This window comes from Manis pentadactyla, chromosome 2 (assembly GCF_030020395.1).
Source record: "Manis pentadactyla isolate mManPen7 chromosome 2, mManPen7.hap1, whole genome shotgun sequence".
In the NCBI taxonomy this organism is placed as follows: domain Eukaryota; kingdom Metazoa; phylum Chordata; class Mammalia; order Pholidota; family Manidae; genus Manis; species Manis pentadactyla.
The window spans coordinates 29,278,188-29,303,573 of NC_080020.1; the positions used below are offsets into that span (position 1 = coordinate 29,278,188).

The 25,386-nt window shown below is 36.9% G+C and overlaps 1 protein-coding gene across 4 annotated transcripts in view; it reads right to left on the minus strand.

The window, feature by feature from the left end:
• Positions 1-1,122: 1,122 nt before the first annotated feature.
• Positions 1,123-25,386, minus strand: part of FAM114A2 (family with sequence similarity 114 member A2) — an 84,841-nt gene continuing 60,577 nt past the window's right edge. For all 4 annotated transcript variants that reach the window (XM_036909178.2, XM_057491027.1, XM_036909101.2 and 1 more), the window contains 6 exons: positions 25,287-25,366; positions 17,596-17,712; positions 16,979-17,118; positions 7,216-7,288; positions 4,277-4,330; positions 1,123-2,462 (listed from right to left, as the gene is read on the minus strand). In XM_036909178.2, coding sequence (XP_036765073.2) covers positions 2,295-2,462; positions 4,277-4,330; positions 7,216-7,288; positions 16,979-17,118; positions 17,596-17,712; positions 25,287-25,366 — 632 coding nt within the window. In that variant the 3' untranslated portion in view covers positions 1,123-2,294. The remainder of the gene's footprint in view (positions 2,463-4,276; positions 4,331-7,215; positions 7,289-16,978; positions 17,119-17,595; positions 17,713-25,286; positions 25,367-25,386) is intronic.

The window sequence follows — 25,386 nt, forward strand, 5'->3', positions numbered from 1 at the left end:
AAGCAAGAATTCATTTGCAAAGTTTCTATTTCTTTTAACTCAAATTAATGAACTCTCTTTTAATCAAGGCCTTTAAAGATCCCAATAATAAGAAAAGCACCTACCCTAGTAATAACTGAACACTTCAACTACCAAAGTGTTAAGTATATTGGGAAGAGGGTATCACATAGAGGACACAGTAGTAAGTCCTAGACACGAGAAAATGTAAAGGATGTAACACCAAAGAGTAGGTATCATCAAGAAACTACATCATGCACCCACCCCAAAGGGAATAATGATCTATGTTACCATAATCCAACTGGCTCCAAAGTGTCCCCTGAATTTACTTTCCCTATCAATGAATGTTTATGCTTTTATTTCTCTGCAGTCTACTGAATCAAGGAACTTTCAACCTTTTTCAGTATAGTCTAAGTGAAAGGCAACCATTGTTCCTCAGAATTAACAGGTCCTTTCATCATTTCATTGGTGGTCTAAATTCATTAAGAAACATTTGTGTGGGTGAGGGGAAGGTGACTACATTCACATTTGGTAAAATCTTATCTAAAACTGGTCAAATTCAGGGCTCTAATCGAATTAAGTGCATAAAAAGAGCCACTGTTCTGTCACCCTTAACTATATCCATCTTCTTGAAACAAAAACCTTAGATATATTTCTAGATCAATGAGTAAAAACCACAGATTGTCATTGTACAAGAGTCTGAATAGGTAGTATGCAGTGTGACCAAGGAATACCTCACTCAAAGGATCCAGGTTCAGACACAGCAACTGAGCTTGAAGAAACAAAACAGGGCTGGGGAAACCAGGTTTGTTAGCCACAAGGCAACTTGTTTTTCTGAAATTTCAGAATTACTCAGTTTGGGAAGGGTTACATTTGTCCATAAAAAGAAATGTTCAAAAACTTTTCTGTTCATATTTGAATATAAGCAGATTAACATGTTAGGATTATTGATGTACTTTTTAGTCCTATCTATTTATTTTCCTCCTTCTTATAAACTGCCCCCAGCCCAAATAAGGTGGTTACACAGAAACAGTCCTGATATCCATCTATGTTACATCTTCATTTTGCAGTTTCTTTGGTCTGAGATATTGGCGCTTATGTTTGGAAAGGTAAGTGAAAAGATCATTGACACAACTGCCACATTTTATTTAAAGGCTTTAGAAATGACTGGCAGAGCTCACACAAGTTACCTAAATCATTAAAAAACACAAAGAGTTGGAGAATTTTTTAAAAAAGAGAGGATACCAAAATAGCTTTTAGGAAGATGACACCTTATTAATCTCTTAAAATGTTGAAGAGAGCAAAAGACAGTTTAAGATCTGAAAGATAAAAGTACTATTTACATACATGCTAAAGAGTATATTAAAACAAACAGAACAAAAAGGGTGAGGAAAAACATATTGTGTATTATAGTTTAAATCCTGTTATAAATGAACATTATTTCTATGGGACTCCACAGTCCACTTCAACAATATTCAAACAACAAAAATCCCATTACTAAAAGAGCTTCAACACTCCTTTGGAGTTGGCTATTACAGAATTTATCCTGCACATATAGTGTGCACGAAAAACATCCTGGAGAGACACAGAATATCGGCAAACATGAAATCGTTTCTCTGAATTGCACTTACTAGTCTTTAATCCAGTTGCACGGGGGTCAACTACAACCTGAAGCTTATCATCTTGGGATGGGAGAACAATTTGAGGCCAAAGGGCTCTTTGCTATAGTTAGCCCATGTGGTTTTAAGTATATTCCCTAAGTTTCTCCTCAATGCTAAACATCAACTGAGCATTAAAGAGCAGATGAAATTTTCTAACCAATTCCAAGAACTCATGTAATAAAGAGCAATCATAACAGTTTATATATACTTAGTGTTCTTAAAGCCATGGATTTTATTATAGAATGGAGAAAGTACATGGCATTAATAGATCAAGCTTGTGAATTCTAGAATACCAGATTAGTTTTTCTCTTAACAAACAATCCATGGGTTGCAAAATCATATACCTGTGAAGTCAGTGTTTAGTATCATGTCAAAGAAAGACCAATATTTTTGCTTGAGTGTCCCACTAACCTTTATCTAGAATTATTATTTAACTTTCTATAAAAGTTTCTTTTCAAATAACTCACTAACATAACAACTGGGAAGAAAAGTGTGAAGACCTGAATATTCAGCCAAACAGTGAAGTCAACAAACTTCCTTTAAACATGCTCTCCTGCCTGAATTTTTAAATACTAAAATAACCCTTCTCTCTCACTTTTACAGGGGTACCCCAAAGAGAGTGGCATTTTTTGGCCATCAGAAGTCTCTGGTTGAATCTTCTCTGCTCTTCAGTGTCCTGACTAAGGTCTCTGGACCTACCGCTCGCGCCTCTGGTGGTTTAGTTTTGTTCTCAATGAGGGACATCTCCAGCACGGGGAAGAGCAGCTGAAATGCATCCTGAATGTAGGAAGCACTGTTTGATGCCTGGGATTGCAAAACAAGAAAAAGAAAATATCACAGTCACTTAAAAGAAAAAATACACTATAAGATAACAAAAAACAGATTAAATTTTACAATCTAACTGAATCTATAGCCTCACAAATAAGCATGCAAACCATTTCAGTAAAGTTATATGGGAAAGAATGATCGAGCTCTTAAGATGATATGACAGCACCAAAAAAGAATGTCAGCATTTCTATACGACTTGCCCCTTGGAAATGACAGCCATTCTTTGACTTCCTGCACAAACTCAGCAGTCAAAGCTTATTTAGTCCTTTATTGAATGGGGAGATTATATCACAGCATTTTAGTCAATTACTCAAAGAGGATTTCAGCAGGCTATGAATCCCACACCAACAGTATTTCCAGTCCATTGTCACAGCAATTCTTCCATGGACTCAACACAATCAGTGAACACAAAATAGGTGCTCACAAATATGAACAAAGACTACTGCTTTCAAAGATATACAGTATAAATACATTTCCATCTGGTATAACAGACATATTTATGAGAAGCATTATTCAAACAACAAAAACCCCATTACTAAAAGAGTTTCAATGCTCAGAGTTTGCCAGACTTCATTTATATCTGACAAGTTCTGACCTAGAAGATAGAGACTACATCACATCCAGATAAAAATGTGTAAGTTCAAGGACAAAGAGTTTCAAATCTACAAACCAAGAGTAACCAATTTAAAATATCATAGGAAACATCTATCAAGTGCGTTTGCCTCTTTTGTACTTATCAGTGGTACACACTCCTTTTTGAACTTCAGGGTGACATTTGGCACTGAGTTTTCCAGCCAAAAGAGACTTCAGAGATCACCAGTTAGATCTCTTAATTGACACATAAAGATAATGAGATTTCTAAGTCCAGGGTCATACAACAAACCAGAGGAGACTCAGGACAGGACTGGGCTCCTGGTTTGCAAACATCTCTTATGAATACCACTCTAACATCTATGAAATCACAAAGTTTTTTTTTAATTGCTTGAGTAATCAGAATAATTTCACTGACTGTTCAAAGAAAACTGTATAGTTAAGGAATTAAAGGCATTTCCTTGGTGATAATTTTAAAAGAATTCAAAACTAAAGAAGTAACAGTTTAAGTTAAAAAACTCTTTTCAATTCATATTTAAAACCTAACCAATTATCAAATATATTTTATCCCCACAGACTTAAATGTTTTAAATAGATCAAACATGTACATTATTTGCAAAATTCATCCACAGGACAGAGTTCTTAAACATGGAATCCAGAAAGCATCACGCCTGGAGGCAACGTAACTGACCATGGGATGCTCTTCGTCTCCCTTTTCCATGGACTTAAACCACCCAAACCTCCTTAAATCTAAAGGACTGTGGAGGATTATGTAAATACAGGTACCTCTCTGACAAAACAAAGCAAATTTCTTGGCAAGAAAAAAGACAAAATGTTTTGTTTTTGATTGTTTTGTTTTGCACCAAATCTTGCCTGTTCGTAATTTTCAGCCCTTCATGTTTGCCAGATGGTCTCCAGAAGGTGTTTCATTACTGAGAATTGTCCATTCACTGCCAAGGGGTAGTGTTAGGAATGACAGCCTACTGCGTCTTCCTTTGCACTTTACCCAATAGCTTCATCTTTACACTTTGTAATTAACGAACAAGCAAAATGCACCAACTATATACCATTTTGTTCTTATCTGCATCAACATGGCTAAACTACCAATCTGCTGAAAAAAACAAAAAGCTAAAATATAAAGACTTATGGTGAGTTAATATTAATGCCCTAAAAGAGACATAAAAACAACTACTACTAACCTCTAGAAATACTGCAGTGATTAACGGATTAAGGATATCTGCCTTTTCTTTGACCTAGAATAAAGGATACAGTGCTAAGTGAGTAGATTGAAAAAACAATATGCAGAGTATGATCCCACTTTGAAACACACACACAAAAACATACACATACCCCTATATATAAATATAAGCATAGGAGAAGTTTGTACTGAGACAGAGCAAAATATTGTCTCTGGAAGTGCTTTAAACTTTTCTTTACATCTTTCTGTGCTATCCAAATTGAAAATGTACTGCTTTGTAGTGTTTTACTGACTTTAAAAAAGTATCTTCATTTGGAAGAAATGGTACATTTGACTAGAAAATTTTGGAAAAAATTTAAAACAAAATATGCACATATGGAACATGTGCTCAAAATACTCAGTGGTTTTTAAGAGGAACTGCTTGGAAAACATGGAAATAACACAAATTTAAGGTGCTTTTGTTAGCACCTTATAGTTGACTTTTTGGGTTAAAGTGTCATAAAACAAATAGAAAGATGTAGCCTTAGTATACCTCAGAACTTCAGAAACAGAAAAGCTCTTTTAAAAGGGAAAATGAAGTTATATCACAGGATTACACACCATAGGAGTAGTCTAAACTCAAGGTAAGACAAATTAAATTGGGCCATGTTCTTAACTAAAATAAATTAAAGGGCTTTGTTGCCACACTGACACATATACTTATTACAAAGTGATTCATTCAAATTGAGGTATAATTGAATACAACACTATGTTGCTCAGGTCTGATATCTACATATATTGCAAAAATGGTCACAATAAGTCTAGTTAACACCCATTACCATACATATTTACATAATTTTATCTTGTAATGAGAACTTTTAAGATCTACTCTCTTAGCAATTTTCAAGTATGCAATATGGTATTAAGTATCATCACCATGCTGTACATTATACTCCGATGACTTATTTATTTTATAATTGCAAATTTGTACCTTTGACCTCCTTCACCCACTTTGCCCACCCCATCCCCAAATCCCCTGCCTCTGCAACTACCAATCTTTCCTCTTTATTTCTGAGTTTAGTTTACTACAAAGTGATGTTCAGTTGCCCTTTTAAAAATACTCTTGATTTTATCCTAATTTGTGATTGCTGATTTTTGGATCATCTTCCATAGTTCACACATATTTAATAAATTTTTACAATTCCTTTAAAGAAAAAAGAAACCAAAAAACTTTAACTACAACTCTCCTACTGGCTGGCAACTTCAAAATATGAGTTGTCAGAATCAAAGAAAGGGGCTGTTCCTTAAAACTAGAGTCAAACTTTGTTTTTACTGTTATCAAGGTCTACATTTCCAGTACAGGTCTCAGTGGACAGTACAAAATATACTGCAGTTAATAAAAAAAAAAATGAACTTCAAAAATCAGACATAGACAAGCTGACCCTAAAATTCATATGAAAATGCACAGGCCCTCCCCCTAAAAATTTTAAACTCTTGGAAAAGAAAAACAACATTGGAAGACTTACAGTTCTTGATTTCAAGACTTAGTACAAAACTAAAGTAATCAAGACAATGGTACTGGCACAGGGACACACACAAGGATCAATGGAACAGAAATGACAGTCCAGAAATAAACCCATTCATCTATGTTCAACTGATTTTTGAAAAAAGAGCCAAGACAATTCAATAGGTGAAAACTTTTCAACAAATGGTGCTTTGACAACTGAATATCCACATGCAGAAGAATGAAGTTGGACCCCTACTTTATGCCCTACCCAAGTATGAAGGGCTATAACATCAAACTCTGAGAAAAAAACAGGAGGAGTAAGACTTCATGACTTGGGTTAGGCAATGATTCTTTAGATTCAATACCAAAAACATCAGTGATAAAAGAGAATACTGAAAAGCTGGACTCTGTCAACATTAAAAATTTTTGTGCAGACACATTATCAAGACAGTGAAAAGATAACTCATGGACTGGGAGAAAATATGTGCATATCATGTATCTGATAAGGAACTTCTACCCAGAATATATGAAGAATAAAATCAAATAATTAAATGATAAAAGGACAAATAATAATAACAAACCCAATTAAAAAAATAATAATAAAAAGACAAATAACCCAGTTTAAAAGTAGACAAAAGACTCAAAAAGACATATACATGTAGCCAACAAGCACATGAAAACATGCTCAATATCATCAGCCATCAGGGAAATGCAAATAAAAACAATGAGATAACTACTTCATATCTACCAAGATGGCTAAAATTTTTTAAAAAACAGACAATAACGAGTGTTGTCAAGGATATGGAGAAACCGGAGCACTCATACACTGCTGGCAAGACTGTAAAACGGAACAACCACTCTGGAAAAGAGTCTGGCAGTTCCTCAGTGGCCCATATCACCCATATGATCCAGCAATTCCACTCCTGGCTATCCACCCAAGAGAAATGAAAATATGTATGTATGCTCATATCAACATTATTCATTACAGCCAAAAATTGGAAACATTCAAACACCTGTATCAACTGATGAACAGATAAATAAAATGTGTTATATATCCATAAAATAGGGCATTATTTGGTAATAAAAGTAAGTACAGATATGTGCTACAGTGTGGATGAACTTCAAAAACATTATTCTAAGTGAAAGAAACCAGGAACAAAGTACATATTGTATGATCCCATTTATATGAAATGTCCAAACAGGCAAATGCATAGACAGAAAGTAGGTCAGCACTGCTTAGGGCTAGAAGAGTATGGAGAGGAAGGAATGTGAGTGACTGCTAATGGGATGAGGTTTTCTGGGGGATGATGAAATGGTTTAAAATTAGATTATGGTGATGCTGCACAACTCTGCACATATACTAAAAACCACTGAATGTGGTATGTAAGCTATATCTTAATAAAGTTGTTTAAAAAGAAGATGACAGTGCCCCAATAAGAGGTGTGACTTCTTACCCCAGCAGTTGTTAGGCAGGTGGTGAACTCTTTAGACAGAGAGGACAACTCCTCACATAACACAACTGTCATCCTAGGAAAGAAAGGAGAAAAGTCAGGAGAGTTTCTTTCTTTTTTTTTTTTTTCTTTCTCTTTTTTAATAAGCTATATGTAATAACTGTCAGAAGAAAAAAATCATTCCTGGTACTAAATGTGAAAGAAGAAAGCTGTTCAAGGTAGTAGTACATATGCCTAAAACAGCAGCTTAATTTAGTATTTGGTGACCCATTTGAGCAGGCACTCATGTTACAGAAAGAGGAGGTTCAGTCCTTAGGAAAACATTTTTCTGCAAAATCCTCTATAGAGTGCTATACTTTAAAGTTAAATCAAAGGAAATAACTAAAATACATTTTAAGGAAGACAAGATAGCATTTAAAAGACTCTATATTCCATTTAGAGATACAGTTGATTCTTGAACAATGCAGGACTCCCAGCACAATACAAAATCTGCATATAACTTTTGACTCCCCAAGAACTACAACTAACAGACTACTGCTGACCCGAAGCCTTACCAATGATCTAAAGTCAATTAACTCATTTTTAAATGTTATACATGTTATATATGTATAATATACCTATTTATTCAAGGGTCAACTATATAGTTAAAGTAAATGTATTCATTCATTCATTCAACAAATATTTACTGAAAGTTTTTTATGTGCCAGGTACTGTTCTAAGAACTGGGGATATATCATTAAACAAGTAAAGTTCCAGTTTCATGGATTTTAACGTATTACTGTATTCTTATAATAAGCTAAAGAAAATGTTTTTCCAAACTGTCATGAATCTCAAAAAAATTTCTCAAATAATACATTTATTGAAAAAAATTGACATACAAGTGAACCTGTGCAGCTCAAACCTGTTTATTCAAGGGTCAACTATATAGTTAAAGTAACTGTATTCATTCATTCATTCAACAAATATTTACTGAAAGTCTTTTATGTGCCAAGTACTGTTCTAAGCACTGGGGATATATCATTAAACAAGTAAGGTGTCAGTTTTCATGGATTTTAACGTATTTACTAAATAATGGGGATACTATAAATACATATGGATGTATGTACACACACACAGTGTAAATGTAGGTATATATATACACACATATAAACATATAAACATATACAGACATATAAACATACATACATAGATGCATTCACATTAATATATATGCACTAGATGGTGATATCAGCTAAGAAAATAAAGCAAGTAAAAGATTAGAGAATAGTAGAACAAACTATATTTTAGAATAGATGGTGAAAGAAGGCCCCTCTAAAAAGGTAGGGTTTGAATGGAAACCTCGTCCTTCTGCGAGGGAGTGAGCCAGGATCAGAACATTCCAAGCAGTGGAAATTGCCACTTTCCCACAGAACAGGCTGCTTTGGGGTTGTAAGTCACTCACCCAAAAGATATTGAAGATAAAACCAAGTCCCCTTGTGGGACAGCATAGAGAGACAGCAACGCTATAGGTGAAGAAGTGGTCTTGAGAATATCAAGAGCCTCAATATAAACCACTAGACACTCTCACACATATTTCTTTTTCCAAAGAAAATTCTCATCATTTAATTAGGAGATTTATTTAGAAAGCAGTAGGTCTTTTTTCTTCCTCCTGTGAATAAGTACATCCTATTAAAATCAGCTATATGGTAAGGAAGAAAAAAGGGTTTCTGGACTTAGTGAGACCTGGGTTTAATTCCCAGTCAGCATAACCTGAGCAGATAACTTAACTTCTTGTATGTGTTTCCTCATTTTCAAAGCTGCACTAATCACTTACGTTTAGAGTTGATGTAAAAATTAGAAATGAGACATGTAAATTCCTTAACATGCTGCCTGGCATATAATTAGCACTCAGTAACTAATAAAACTATGATTAAGAATTGAGGTTCTCAGAGCTATTTTCTGTTTTTCTTTATGCAAAATTCTATTCCTACTAAGATGAATAATTTGAGAAGAACTAGTTTTCAGAGTATGAGTTGGTTAATAAAGAAGGGCAGATATATAATGTAGACTTATGGCTCAACGAAAAAAAATTACAAAACAAGATTAAACAAGATGGCAGCATGAGAAGTGAGGCAGAAACCTATGCCCAAAACCATATACTGAAAAGGGTAAAGTAGCAAAGATGCGATCCGGCAGGACCCAAGCCTTCCCCAACCCCAGCTCACAGGTGGGAGGAAGAGAAATGGAGCAGGGAGGGAGTGGAAGCCCAGGGCTGCTAAATACCCACCTCTGGAAATCTACTCCAGTAGCACACACCCACATTACAAGGTGCTCTGGAGATTAGAGGGGTTGGAAAGCAAATATAGGCAGAATACTGGGAGACACTGAGATTCCAGCCACTTGTGGAGAACAGGTACCCACAACCAGCCATTTTGGGACAAAAGAAAGATGGGCACATTAAAAGACTTCCCAACAGCAAGAGCGCTACTGAAGGGGCAAGGTTTACACAGAACTTGCTGCTCCGGAGAAAGGACAGGTGTACAAAATCATCCTGGAACACTCAGCCCAGCAGCTTGGGAACTTTCAGAAGCTTCACATACTCCATCCCCTGGCTAGCAACACAGCACCGAGGTCCCCCACTGCGATACGCATCCTGATGCTCCTTCCTCCTGGTCAGCACCAGTTCACAAAACAGCTGCCCTTGCCAATGCACCAGGCCAGCTGGAGGGAGGCCCCGCCTACAGCAACTACAAGGGTGTAGCACAGAGCCTCCTCCCTAAACACTCAGCTCACTGGCCCTGGCAGTGGAGGCAGGCACTGCCGCCAGGAAGCAGGAAAGAGCTCTCTCCTCATGGCAGGCACTGGTGCCGTGCGCCTGTGACCCCTGCCATCACTCCAGGAGTTAAGCAGCTCCAGGGAGTAGAGTTTTTGGGAAATAGAGGGCACTGCCTACACAAAGTTATTATCCCATAGGAATCATTAGGAATAGGAAAGGGCAAAAAACTTAGTACAAAGCAAAATCCCTCCAATACCAAAAAAAGGGTGAACTGAAACTTTTGAAAACACCAATCTTCCCCATAAAGATTTCAAAATAAAAATAATAAACATGCTCAGAGAGCTACAGAAAAATACTGTAGACCTCAGGGAGGACTTCAAGAAAGAGATAGAAACATTGAAAAATACAGTCTCCAAAATGAAACATACAGTGGAGGGATTTAACAGCAGATTAGATGAGGTAGAAGAAACAGTAAATGAAACAGAAATTAAACAACAGGAATACAAAGAACCTGAGGCAAAGAGAGAAAAAAGGATCTCTAGGAATGAAAGAAAAATATTAAGAGAGCTGTGAGACAAATCCAAAAGGAATAATATTCGCATTATAGGGGTATCACAAAAAGAAGAGAGAAAAAAAGGGATAGAAAGTGTCTTTGAGGGGGTAATTGCTGAAAACCTCCCCAATCTAGGGGAGGAGATAGCCTCTCAGGCCATGCAGGTGCACAGATATTCCAAAACAAGGGACCCAAGGAAGACAACACCAAGACACAGAATAATTAAAATGGCAAAGATCAAGGACAAGGATAAGTACTAAAGGCAGCAAAGAGAGAAAAAAATATCACCTACAAAGGAAAACCCACCAGGCTATCATCAGAATTCGTAACAAGAACCTTACAGGCCAGAAGGGAGTGGCATGATATATTTAATGCAATGAAAAAGGAGGGCCTGAACCAAGAATACTCTACCCAGCAATATTATCATTTAAATTTGAAGGAGGAATTAAACAATTTCCAGATAAGCAAAAACTGACAGAATTTACCTCCCACATATTGTACCTACAGTGTATTTTGGAGGGACTGCTATAGATAGACCTGTTCCTAAGGAGAAATAGCTGTCAACAGAGGAAATAAGCCCACAGTAAAGAAAGTAGAACAATTAATTACTAAGCAGATGCAAAATCAAATCAACTACCCCCAAAGTCAGTCAAGGGATTGACAAAGAGTACAGAACATGACACCTAATATACGAAGAATGGAGGAGGAAGAAAAAGGAGGAAAATAAAAAGAACCTTTAGATTGTGTTTGTAATAGCATACTAAGTGAGTTAAATTAGTATGTTAGATAGCAAGGAAGTTACCCTTGAATCGTTGGAAACCACGAATCTAAAGCCTACAATGGCAATCAGTACATACCTATCAATAATCACCCTAAATGTAAATGGTCTGAATGCACCAATCAAGAACAGAGTCACTGAATGGATAAAAAAACAAGACCCATCTTTATTCTGCCTACAAGAGACTAATTTTAAACCCAAAGACATACACAGACTAAAAGTGAAGGGATGGAAAAAGGTATTTCATACAAATAATAGGGAGAAAAAAGCAGGAGTTGCAGTACCTGTACAAGAAAAAATAGACTTCAAAAGAAAGTAACAAGAGACAAAGAAGGACATTACATCATGATACAGGGGCTAGTCCAACAAGAGGATATAACCATTATAAATATCTATGCACCCAACATAGGAGCACCTACATATGTGGAACAAATACTAACAGAATTATAGGGGGAAATAAGAGACTTCAATACACCACTCACTCCAAAGGACAGATCAACCAGACAGAAAATAAGTAAGGAACTAGAGGCATTCAACCACACCTTAGAACAGATGGACCTAACAAACATCTACGGAACACTACATCCAAAAGCAACAGGATACACATTCTTCTCAAGTGCACATGGAACATTTTCAAGAATAGATCATGAACTAGGCCACAAAAAGTCTCAGTAAATTCAAAAACATTTGAATTGTACCAAACAACTTCTCATACTACAAAGGTATGAAACTAGAAATAAATTATGCAAAGAAAACAAAAAAGCCCACAAACACATGGAGGTTTAACAACATACTCTTAAATAATCAATGGATCAATTACCAAATAAAAACAGACATCAAGCAATATATGGAGATAAATAACCGCACTGCAAAATCTGCAGGATGCAGTGAAGGCTGTGCTAAGAGGGAAATTTACTGCAATACAGGCTTACCTCAGGAAAGAAGAACAATCCAATATGTACAGTCTAAACTCACAATTAAAGAAACTAAAAAAGAACAAATGAGTACCAAAGTCAGAAGAAGGAGGGACATAATAAAGATGAGCAGAAATAAATAAAATTGAGAATAAAACAATAGAAAGAATCAGTGAAAGAAGGAGCTGGTTCTTCGAGAAAATAAACAAAATAGATAAAACACTAGCCAGACAGACCAAAAAAAAAAAACAGAGTCTACACACATAAAAAGAATGAGAAATGAAAATGGAAAAATCACTATAGACACCACAGAAATACAAAGAATTATGACAGAATACTATGAAAAATTTTATGCTAACAAACTGGATAAACTAGAAGAAATGGACAACTTTCTAGAAAAATACAACCTTCCAAGGCTGACCCAAGAAGAAACAGAAAATATGAATAGACCAATCACCAGCAACAAAATTGAATTGGTAATCAAAAAACTACCTAAGAACAAAAGCCATGGACCGGATGGCTTCACCGCTGAATTTTATCAAACATTTAGTGAAGACCTAATACCCACTCCCCTTAAAGTTTTCCAAAAAGTAGAAGAGGAGGGAATACTCCCAAACTCATTCTATGAGGCCAGCATCACTCTAATACCAAAACCAGGCAAAAACACCACAAGAAAAAGAAAATTACAGATCAATATCCCTGATGAACACAGATGCAAAAATACTCAACAAAATATTAGCAAACTCAATTTAAAAATACATCAAAAAGATCACCCATCATGATCAAGTAGGATTTATTCCAGGGATACAAGAATGGTACAACATTGGAAAATTCATCAACATCATCCACCACATAAACAAAAAGGACAAAACCCACATGATCATCTCCATAAATGCCAAGAAAGCATTCGACAAAATTCAACATCCATTCATGATAAAAACTCTCAACAAAATGGGTACAGAGGGCAACTACCTCAACATAATAAAGGTCATATACAACAAACCCACAGCCAACATTATACTTAACAGTGAGAAGCTGAAAGCTTTTCCTTTATGATCGGGAACAAGACAAGGATGCCCACTCTCCCGACTTTTATTCAACACAGTTCTGGAGCTCCTAGACATGGCAATCAGACAACACCAAGAAATAAAAGGCATCCAGACTGGCAAAGAAGAAGTTAAACTGTCCCTGTTTATGGATGACATGATATTGCACATAAAAATCCCTAAATAATCCACTCCAAAACTACTAATCTAATATCTGAAATCAGCAAAGTTGCGGTATACAAAATTAATACACAGAAATCTGTTGCATTGCTATACACTAACAATGAACTAGCAGAAAGAGAAATCAGGAAAACAATTCCATTCACAATTGCATCAAAAAGAATAAATACCTAGGAATAAACCAACTAAGGAGGTAAAAGGCCTATACTCTGAAAACTACAAAACACTCATCAGAGAAATTAAAGAAGAAACCAATAAATGGAAACAACACATCTCGTGCTCATGGATAGGAAGAATGAATATTGTCAAAATGGCCATCCTGCCTAAAGCAGTCTTCAGATTCAATGCAATCCCTATCAAAATACCAAAAGCATTCTTCAAGGAACTAGAGCAAATAGTTCTAAAATTCATATGGAACCACAGAAGATCCCAAATAGCCAAAGCAATCCTGAAAAGGAAGAATAAGGCAGGGAGATTATGCTTCCTGACTTCAAGCTCTACTACAAAGCCACAGTAATCAAGATAATTTGGTACTGGCACAAGAACAGAGCCACAGACCAATGGAACAGAATAGAGAGTCCAGATATAAACCCAAGCATATATGGTCAATTAATATATGATAAAGGAGCCATGGATATACAATGGGGAAATGACAGCCTCTTCAAAAACAGGTGTTGGCAAAACTGGACAGCTAAATGAAAGAGAATGAAACTGGATTATTGTCTAACCCCATACACAAAAGTCAACTCAAAATGGATCAAAGACCTGAATGTAAGTCATGAAACCATAAAACTCTTAGAAGAAAACAGGCAAAAAATCTCTTGAATATAAACATGAGCAACTTTTTCCTGAACATATCTCCTCAGTTAAGGGAAACAAAAGCAAAATGAACAAATGGGACTACATCAAGCTAAAAAGCTTCTGTACAGCAAAGGACACCATCAGCAGAACAAAAAGGCCTCCTACAGTTTGGGAGAATATATTTGTAAATGACATATCTAACAAGAGATTAACATCCAAAATATATAAAGAACTCACACGCCTCAACAACCAAAAAGCAATTAACCCTATTAAAAAATGGGCAGAGGATATGAACAGATACTTCTCCAAAGAAGAAATTCAGATGGCCAACAGGCACATGAAAAGATGCTCCACATTGCTAATCATTAAATAAATGCAAATTAAAACCATAATGAGATATCACCTCACACTAGTTAGGATGGCCAACATAGAAAAGACTAGGAACAACAAATGCTGGCAAGGATGCAGAGAAAGGGGAATCCTCCTACACTGCTGGTGGGAATGTAAATTAGTTCAACCATTGTGGAAAGCAGTATGAAGGGTTTTCAAAAGACTAAAAATAGAAATACCATTTGACCCAGGAATTCCACTCCTAGGAATTTACCCTAAGAATGCAGGACACCAGTTTCAAAAAGACATAGGCACCCCTGTGTTTATTGCAGCACTATTTACAATAGCGAAGAATTGGAAGCAACCTAAGTGTCCATCAGTAGATGAATGGATAAAGAAGATGTGGTACATATACACAATGGAATATTATTCAGCCATAAGAAAACAAATCCTACCATTTGCAACAACATAGATGGAATTAGAGGTTATTATGCTCAGTGAAATAAGCCAGGCAGAGAAAGACAAGTATCAGATGATTTCAGTCATCTGTGGAGCATGAGAACAAAGCAAAAACTGAATGAATAAAACAGCAGCAGACTCACAGAACCCAAGAATGGACTAACAGTTACCAAAGGGAAAGGGACTGGGGAGCATGGGTACGAAGGGAAGGAGACAGGGAATAAGGGGCCTTACGATTAGCACACATACCGTAGGGCGGGGGGGCATGGGGAAGGCAGTATATCATAGAGAAGACAAGTAGTAACTCTATAGCATGTTACTACTCTGCTGGACAGTGACTGTAATGGGGTATGTGGTGGGGACTTGATAATGGGGGGAATCTAGTAACCACAATGTTGTTCACTATGTGATTTTATATTAATGACACTAAAATAAACAAAATAAAAAATAAATATTCATATAGAACCACAAAAGACCCCAAATAGCCGAAGCAATCCTGAGAAGGAAAAATAAAGCTGGGCATAATGATTATGCTCCCCAACTTCAAACTCTACTACAAAGCCACAGTAATCAAGACAATTTGGCACTGGCACAAGAACAGACTCATAGTTCAATGGAATAGAATAGAGAGCCCAGATATAAACCCAAGCATATACGGTTAATAAATACACAATAAAGGAGCCATGGATATACAATGGGGAAATGACAAACTCTTCAAAAACTGGTGTTGGCAAAACTGGACAGCTACATTTAAGAGAATGAAACTGGATCACTAACTCCATACACAAAAGTAAACTTAAAATGGATCAACCTGAATGTAAGTCATGAAACCATAAAACTCTTAGAAGAAAACATAGCTAAAAATCTCTTGAATATAAACATGAGAAACTTTTTCCTGAATACATTTCCTTGGGCAAGGAAAACAAAAGCAAAAATGAACAAATGGGACAAAACAGCAGCAGACTCACAGAGTCAAGAAGGGACTAGCAGTTACCAAAGGGGAGGGGTTGGGGAGGAAGGGAGAAGGGGATTGAGGGGTATTATGTTTGGTACACATGGTGTGTGTTGTGGGGGTCACGGGGAAGACAAAGTAGCACAGAGAAGAAAAGTAGTGTCTCTGTGGCATCTTACTACACTGATGGATAGTGACTTCCGTGGGGTATGAGGGGGACTTGATAATATGAGTGACTGTAGTAACTACAATGTTTTTTGTGTGAAACCTTCATGAAAGTGTATACTGATGATATCTTAAGTTAAAAAAAAGATATTGTACATATACACAATGGAGTATTATTCAGCCATAGGAAGAAACCAAATCCTACCATTTGCAACAACATGGATGGAGCTGGAGGGCATTATGCTCAGTGAAATAAGCCAGGTGGAGAAAAACAAGTACAAATTATTTCATTCATTTGTGGAGTATAACAACCAAGCAAAACTGAAGAAACAAAACAACAGCAGACTCACAGACTCCAAGAAGGGACTAGTGTTTACCAAAAAGAAGGGGGTGAGGAGGAGAGATGAGGTGGGAGGGAGAAGGGGATTAAGCGGCATTATGATTAGCACACATAATGCAGGGGGGTCACTGGGAAGGCAGTATAGTAGAGAAGATAAGTAGTGACCATATAGCATCTTACTATGCTGATGGACAGTGACTGCAATGGGGTGTGTGAGGGGGTACTTCATAATATGGGTAAATGTAACAATGTTGCTCATTTGAAACCTTTATAATATTGTGTATCAATGATACCTTAATAAAACAAAACAAAACAAAAAACAATACCCTCAGCTATTTATTGACTAAAACCCAAAATGAACAAATCTCAAATACTTGAATGGTGCAAAGTGAACTGCATTTTATTGAGAGGGAAGTTTCTAAAACTTTGGAAATAAGTAGAGACCATTCTTTCAGCAATTTGCATCATTTAGACGGATAATCATTACACTTACTGGGAAAGGGTTCTGCTCCTTTCTATGGCTGTCACTTCCTGCTTCTGGCCATGCAGAACTAATGCTGCTGTTTTGTGAAACAGTTCAATTGAGCTGGCAGTCAGTTCTGCTAGGCTCTTGATTGCAAATGCATGGATATCCTGTATGGAAAAAAAACAAAGCATAGTTTTATTAGCACAGAGGAAACTGCTTCTCTTATACTGAAGGATTCAATATCTTGGAAGCAGCAGAGACTAGTGGCTGCCCTTCAGTGAACCTCCTCTTCTTATATAGCAGGGATGCAATTTTACAGCTGAGTTCATAGCTGTAAAAACAGATGCTTAAATCAGTTGTGACCATGGGACTAAGTTTTGGCCAAAGATTTAGATAATAAATGCCTTGTGCAGCTTCAGGGAACTTTCCTTGTGATACAACACATATACATCATTTGTATGTTTTCTACTTCACTTCTTCTTTTACCCTATAGTCTGGAACTTAGGTGTTGCAAGCTTGGATCACAAGGTTGAAATTATGGAGAGCAATGCAACAAAAAACAGAAGGTGCCTAGTAGCCTGAATGTAATATTCACATTGCTATCTATTTAAAAAAAAAGAAAAAGGCTTTGTTGCTGTGGTTACCTCTATTGAATTATTATTGATTTGCTCGGTTCTTTCTGTTTCCAACTGTTTTTCTTCCTTCTCTTTCATTGGCTTGGCCAGAGATGTACTAATCCATTTGTAGGCAGTATTTCTTGCCTAAATTAGAAAAGATTATTGTCCATTATCAGTTCAATTCAGCTCATCAGGATTACTAGGCACCTACCAGGAACATGTCAGCATCATGAAAGCTGGTCCTCTTGTTCTCATCTGAACATGCCATGTAGCTTTTCATTATTTAGTTCACTAGTTCTCTCTGCAACACTTAACACTACTGTCCACTAATTCTTCCTTGAAATTCTCTAATCCTTTGGCTGTTTTTACATACAATGAAGTACACAAATCTTCAGAGCACAACAGGAAAATTATTTACATGTGTATATGCCTGCACACCTGCAATGCTGATCAAGATACAGAACATTCCCACCACCCTAGAAGGCCCTTTCATGCCCCTTCCTAGTCAATACTGCTAGAGAGTTCCCATCTAGGGCACAAAAGAGTCCTCCTTCTCCTGCCCAAAAGTAACCACTCTTCTGTCTTACTAAAAGATAATTTTACCTGCTCTTAAAATTCAAGTAAATGGAATCCTAAGTAAATTCTAACTTGTGTGTCTGGCTTCTTTATGCACAGCATACTGTCTGCCAGATTTATCCATGTTTTGCAAGTATCAGTAGTTCATTCTTATTTCTTGCTGTTATTACTTCACTTTATACGTATACCACAATTTATCCATTCTCCTGATAATGGACCTTTGGAGTGTCTCTAGTTTTGACTTTCCTACCACCACTATCTTCTGGTTCTCCCCCAGCCCTTGAAAGCATCCCTCCTCAGGCTCTTATGTGTCATGATCCTCCTTTCACAGTCCCTTAAACACCAATATTACTTGGAATTCTAGTGTTGGCTCTCTACTTGTCTCACCCTACTCCCTCTCCTCTCAACCCATCCTATTTCAGTGATTTTTAAATATTCCCTACCTGCTGGTGACTCCTGAATCCTTATTTCCAGCACTGACATCTCCTGAAGATAACACATTCCAACAGCCTGCTGGATGTATGCATCAAGTTATTCTATAGGCATCTCACAAACAACATGTACAAAACTGGAATTCATCATTCTTCTCTTCCTACCTCCAAGTATTTCACCCTATTTTATTCCCTAAAGCTTAGAGGAGCAATTGTATATCATTCGCCTAAGCCAAATATGAGAGCCATCGTAGATTCTTCCCTTTCCAATTAATCACCAACATGGTCTGAGTTTACCCAATGTATTTCCCCAATCTACCCCTCCTCTTCCTATTACTACCACTTGAGTTTAGATCCCCTTTATGGCAACAGCACTCTGTTTTCCCTGTTTCTGATCTGGCTCATCTTAAACCCATCTTCCATAATGCCAACCAGTTGTCTAAGACCAGAGCTGATCATCCCTCTTTCCTTCAGTGCTCCCCATCAACTAGATCATGCTCTTTCACATGATCTAAGAAGTCCCCATGACCTAGACCTTACCTACTTCTCCAGCCTCATCTCTCACCACTTTCCACCTATGATCTGAAAATAATGACCTACAATGTGCCCACTCTTTGTTCACACTATTCTCATAGGATAAAATGCCCTTCCCATTTTTTTTTCATTCTAAATCAGGGCAGCTCTTAACTTTCTTTCAATCCTCCACCAAGACGTTCTCTCTTCTAGGCAACTTTCCAAGGCCTTCAAGAAGACTGGGCACCTAAACAACCCTTCTATGAATGTTTCCATCTCCTGAACACCCCTTCAAACTCAGTACTTACTAAAATACACTGAAATTAACTGTGTCTACCTCCTAAATCAATTACATTATTACTGGATAGCTGTACAGTGTCTTGTTTGAACTTGCATACCGTGCTTAGCACACTGTTCTACCTGGGCAGCATCCATATCTCCTTTCTTTTAAGTAGGCTCCAGATTTTTCTCAGTTTATATGGTTTGGGTGGGGTTGCTTCTATCCTCTAACTCCAAAGGTTGGCAAACAACTCAGGTTTAGCTACTAGGAAAATTAATTCCCCTGTCCTTACAGTGATTGACTCATGGATGGAAAAGTGACCCAAGCCAGGTCAATGGGCATCAGCCTCAGCACATCTGGTAAAATTACTGAGAAAGGGAAGCTCCCTTCTGTTGGAGTTACTACTCAGCTGGAAAAAGTCAGCCTGAGGTTACCAGTAGTCACCCTACCACCAGAGGGGAAAGCTCTCCTAAGAATAAAGCCCAAACAGAAGAAAGCAGACTCATGAGATGGAGAGGGGGCAAGTTCCTGAGTGGAAGCCCATGCCTAAAGCCAGTCTTGCTCCTTGATTTTCTAGTTTCTTGAGCCAATAAAGCCCCTTATTCCTTAAGCCAGTCTGACTTGAGTTTCTGCCATTTGCAACCGAAAGAGTCCTGGTTTCTAAGGAAAGGTTTGTTGTCATTAAATGAAGGCATCCACTTGAGTAACTTTATAGAGACAGAATGTGTTCAGAGCTGTAACTAGGCAATAGGAACTCAGAGATCTTGAGAGTCATTCCAACTGAGAACTGAGAGAATCAATTATAGATTAGATTTATTACAGATTAGCATTGGCATTGAACATTTGAAAATCAACAGGTAGGGCTACACCCATAGCCTCAACATGAATGAACTAGAGCAGAACCTATGTATTGAGACATTCACTTCAAGGTTCTTTTCCCTATACAGACTACCATAAAAACCCTCAGGAATAATCTGCTCTGATCTATAATCTGCCTACCACTTAGGCACTAACCTCTCAAATTAAAAACAAAAAACAAAAATAATTAACTATGTAAAGGATTAGAAGCAAGAGAACAAAAGTGTGCTGTGTCAACTGTGATGTAATTAGCAAGACCAAAGCATACAGTGCAGATCTTTTTTAATTCATTTACTGCAAATATGTACTAAGCACTATCCTACATGCTAGGGGATACAGTGGTATCTAGACTAAGACAAACTATGGCCCTGCTCTTCTTTAGTGTAGAAGATGATCAACAAGCAAACAAATGCACGAAGAAAATGGAGTAATGGTGAGTGTGGACTGGGTATGTAGAAAGCACAATGGGTTTGGGTGGTCAGGAAGGATCTCTGAGGAATGATATTTAAACTGAAAACAAAGTTTACAAAGAGTCAGCCATGCAAATAACTGGACAATGAGAGTTGTAAGTGGAGTGAAATCAGGTTGGTGTATTCAAGAAACAGAATGAAGGCCAACTTGGTAGATGTTAGAAGATGAGGTTGAAGTGTTGGGATTTTTACATAAGAGAATAGTGAGAGATAAGACTGGAAAGAATCATGACAGAGACTAAGAGTCCAAACAGTATGTGTGATTCTCTGCAATTCCTTTGAAGAGATACAAGGAGAGAAAAATCAAGGATTGATTTATCTGAGATTTAAAAAAAGAAAAAGAAAGGGAAAGAGATAAGGCCACATAAAAGAAAAAAAACTGATACCATAAATCTAATATACTTAGAAGAGGTATTTTAGTAGGCATAGTGTATACTCAGAAGACCCCTCTTGTAATAAATATGGTAAATGAAGTCATTAGGAACTGCTGTGCCAACTCAAGTAATTTAACATCCCTTTTGAAAATTATCAATGTTACCAACCATCCACACCCGGAATTTAGTCCAGTGCTTCCCACTGGTAAGATCTGGAGACTTAGGAAGTAAAAGGCATTTTTTAGCTTACCTTCTCCAACCACTTTTTTTTCCCAGCTGAAAAAAAGTGAGGCCTGGAGAAAGAATGGAATTTTCCTTTACCACACATAAGGGTCAGAATAATAATCAGAATTATGCTCTCAGACTCCTGCTTTATTGCTTCTCTCCTGCATCACACAGCTTCTATAAATTCTTGGGAACAATCAGGCCATTGTTCACCCATTCTACATCTTATGTCTCAACACCCAAAATGCAAATATGAAGACTGCTTTCAGAGAATGACAAGAACTACCAAGTGGATAAGAGGTTACTAGTCTCTTAAAAATTATTTATTTATTATTATGATCTCCTTGAGCACAGAAATGACATCTTTTTCATTACTACTTCCCTAGCACCTAGCAAAATAGAGGTTTATTGAATATACATATATTTATAATATACCAAAATGTAAAGTACATTAGGCTAGCTGCTATAGGACCATCAACGGAGAGCATTTACTATGAGCCACACACTGTTAGGGCTTTGTTTTTTCTATATTAACACACTCAATCCTCACAGAAGCCCTACATTATCCCTACAAAGAGATAATACAAAATAATACAATAACACAATACATTTAAAGAGATACAAATGTGTAAAGGGGAAAAGTAAGGGAGAACCCTGTAGGGGTGGACTGAAATTTGAGTTATGTGTGAACTCATGATCTCTAACATATGTGTACCTGTACATGTGCACATATAGGTGTACGTATTTCTACCTGAATACATCTCCCTACTTCTGCAAACAGAGCCTAGAAAAAAAGACATCCCAGAAGCAAGGAACACAATGCCCAGATCTTGGCTTGTAATGCTGAAAAGGAATGATGGCTCCTTGAAGAAATGGCTGATTCCAGGGGTAGAGTATGGAGACTTACAAGATGAGTCTAGAACATCTTATTATGCCATAAAATAAGGAAATACTTAAAAAATGATAGGGGCATGTCGCACAAGACTAAAGGCTTGTGTGACTAAAGGTCAGACTAAAGGCCAATTTGAATACCAAAATATTTAAAGACAGCAACGAATTATAAACAAAAGGGGGAAAAAATAGAAATCCATGAGATCATGCTACTAAGAAGTAGATAAAGAAATAGTAGAGGAGGAAGGGCTGTTAATTGTAGTAGAAGGCCAAAAGTCAGCTGGTAAACATGGAACAAATGCTGGGACTCAAACAAATCATCACTTAGCAAATATCATAGTAAAGATTCACTTAAGTGTGCAATTAATTAGTACCACAGGAAAAAAATCGTACCTACACCATAAGAAATCAGACAACATATCACCAATAATGGGCAGATGGACACTGTGTGCCTCTAGATACAATACCCTGGGAAGGATATATCACTTATGAAGTCTCTTGCCTGGGAATGCGTAACCTAAGACTAATCATGAGAAAACATCAGACAAACCCCAAAGTGAGGAATACTCTGTTTTATAAAGGGCTTACCCCTTGATTTACGTGAGATTAAAGAAAGAAAGAAAAATGGGGAGAGATAAGGCCACATAAAAGAAAAACTGATACCATATATTTAATATACTTGAAAGAGATAGTAGATATGTCAATATCATAAAAGACAAAGGCTAAGGAACTATTCCAAATGAAATGATATTAAAAGTACATGACAACTGGGGTGGGTGGCGAGGGGGATTGAAGGGGGTAAGGGGCACAATAATTCACAATCACAATATAAGTCGGTAATGGGGACAGCAGTACAACATGGAGAATACAGCCAATGATTTTGTAACCTCTTTCTATGCTTATAGATAATAACCATACTAGAGGGGATAAGGATTTAATAATATGGGTAACTGCTGAACCACAATGTTGTACATTTGAAACCAATATTAGATGGTACATCAATGATACTTCAAAAAAAAAAAAAGAATCTAAACTAATAAAGACACAGCAGCTCCAGTAATAGATAATGTAATAGTAACTTTAAATAGCATATGATGGAAATAAAATCAAAATCATAAAAAAAATGTACATGACAGCTAACAAAAATTTATAATCATGTACTGGCTCCAATGTTAGGGAAAAAAATCTTATATGCAGGGCAATATTGGGGTCAATTGATAAAACTGGAAAGGGGACAACAGATTAAATTAAAATGTGTCATCAATGTTAAATTTACTGCAGTTGATGACTGGTGTGATTATGTAAAGAATATCCATATCTCTACCACTTCAGCATTTTATTAAAAATAATAAAGAGAGAAATGTGGTATCCACATATAAATCAAGTATAAAAATCAAATGTGTATTCATATTTGAACTGACTGTTTATAGTTCATAATGCATGAGCAAAACCAAAAGTTTCTGTGATGACTGCCCTTGTACTGTTCACCATGTAACTTATTCACTATGTAAGAATTTGTTCTCCATGTAAGAACTTGTTCGTTATGCTTCAGAAGATTGGAGACTGACGAAAATTAGGCTTGGGGTGGATTAATGATTGTGCATTGAGCATTGACTCCCCTATACAGAATTTTATTGTTGTTAACAACCATTTGATCAATAAATATGAGAGATGCCCTAACAACAACAACCAAAAAAAAGTACATACTTCCAATTGTAAAATAAATAAGTAACCGGGATGTAATGTATAGCATAAGGAATATAGTCAAAATATTGTAACAACTTGGTATGGTGATAGCTGGTACCTAGAATTATCATGTATATAAATGTTGAATCACTGTGTTGTACACCTGAAACTAATGTAATGTAATACTGTGTGTCAACTACCCTTCAATAAAAAATAATTATCTAAAAAAAAAAAAAAAAGAAAAAAGAATATCCATATCTTAGGAGATACATATTGAAATGTACAAAAGACTATGTTTACAATTTACTCTCAAAAATAATAACTATATGAGGGTGAGGGGAGGAAGGAGGTCAGGAAAGACAGGGATATGAAGGGGGAAAGAGAGGACACATGCCCAAGCCAGCACAAAGCAAACAAATGTACTAAGATGTTAGCAATAGATGTATTTGCATAAAAGGTAATGAATGTTAACTGCACTATTTGTACAACTTTTCTCTAAGTTTGGTATTATTTCCGAAACAAAAAAACACTATGACACAAGCTAGAAAGAGCTACAGTTACAGTTGGGGTAAGGAACATGAGCTGCTGGGTGCGCAGTCCGCAAAGCTTCCTTGGAGATTGCAGCATTTTCACCAGGCACAGATGAGATAACAAATCAAGTATATTCCTTACCTTGGCATATGCAGAAGGTAACTATGGTGACTACACAATGGCTATCAGCAATCCCTGGCTAGGAAGCAATGTGTACCTGCTGCTAACTGATCCTGAGATGTTTCCTGAGACTGGGGGAGGAAGGTGAAGAGGCAGCAAGCAGACCAAGACCAGTGAGTAGAACTGACACTGGCATCTATGACATGTGAGTACTGCTCTGGAAACAGGCCCTCCCTACTCACTTGGGCTTTGACTGAAGCCACTAGATTTCCACATTGTGAGACAGCTCAGGCATCACCACCAAAGAAAGGTCTAGGTCCATGGGACTTTCTCATTTTCACAAGCTAAAGGTCGCTGGGCTCTGGGAAAGAGTGACCTTCAGCCCTCTAAGGGCAATGGCCACATTCCATCATCTCTGATTCACTGAGAGCCCTGAAAACAGTGAAACCTCAATAGAAGCCAGCCCATTGGTACCATGAAGGCTGGTGAGCACTGCCAACTTAAGTGACCATACTAAGGCCTAAAATAAGCTTTCAGAGAAGCAAAGCATTACCAATCAAAATACATGAGGACGGCAGATACATTCAGGGAACAGATGTGAGTTCAGCAGGCTCACCTGTAACAGCAGAAGGCAAGAAAAAGGGTGTAACTAAGAATATACCCTTGAATTTGATGACACCTTTGCCAAGAAGTTACAATCTTACATTATCCACTAAATCCATACAAGTAAAAAAATGAAAATTACCAAGAAGTAATAACTCACCTTGACAAGTTTTTCTGGTTTTGAGGAGACATGCAGCTGGGAAAATAGTTCTGTTATCTCTTTGGTAAAATCTTCATCTCCTAAAAAAAACAAGTCCCAC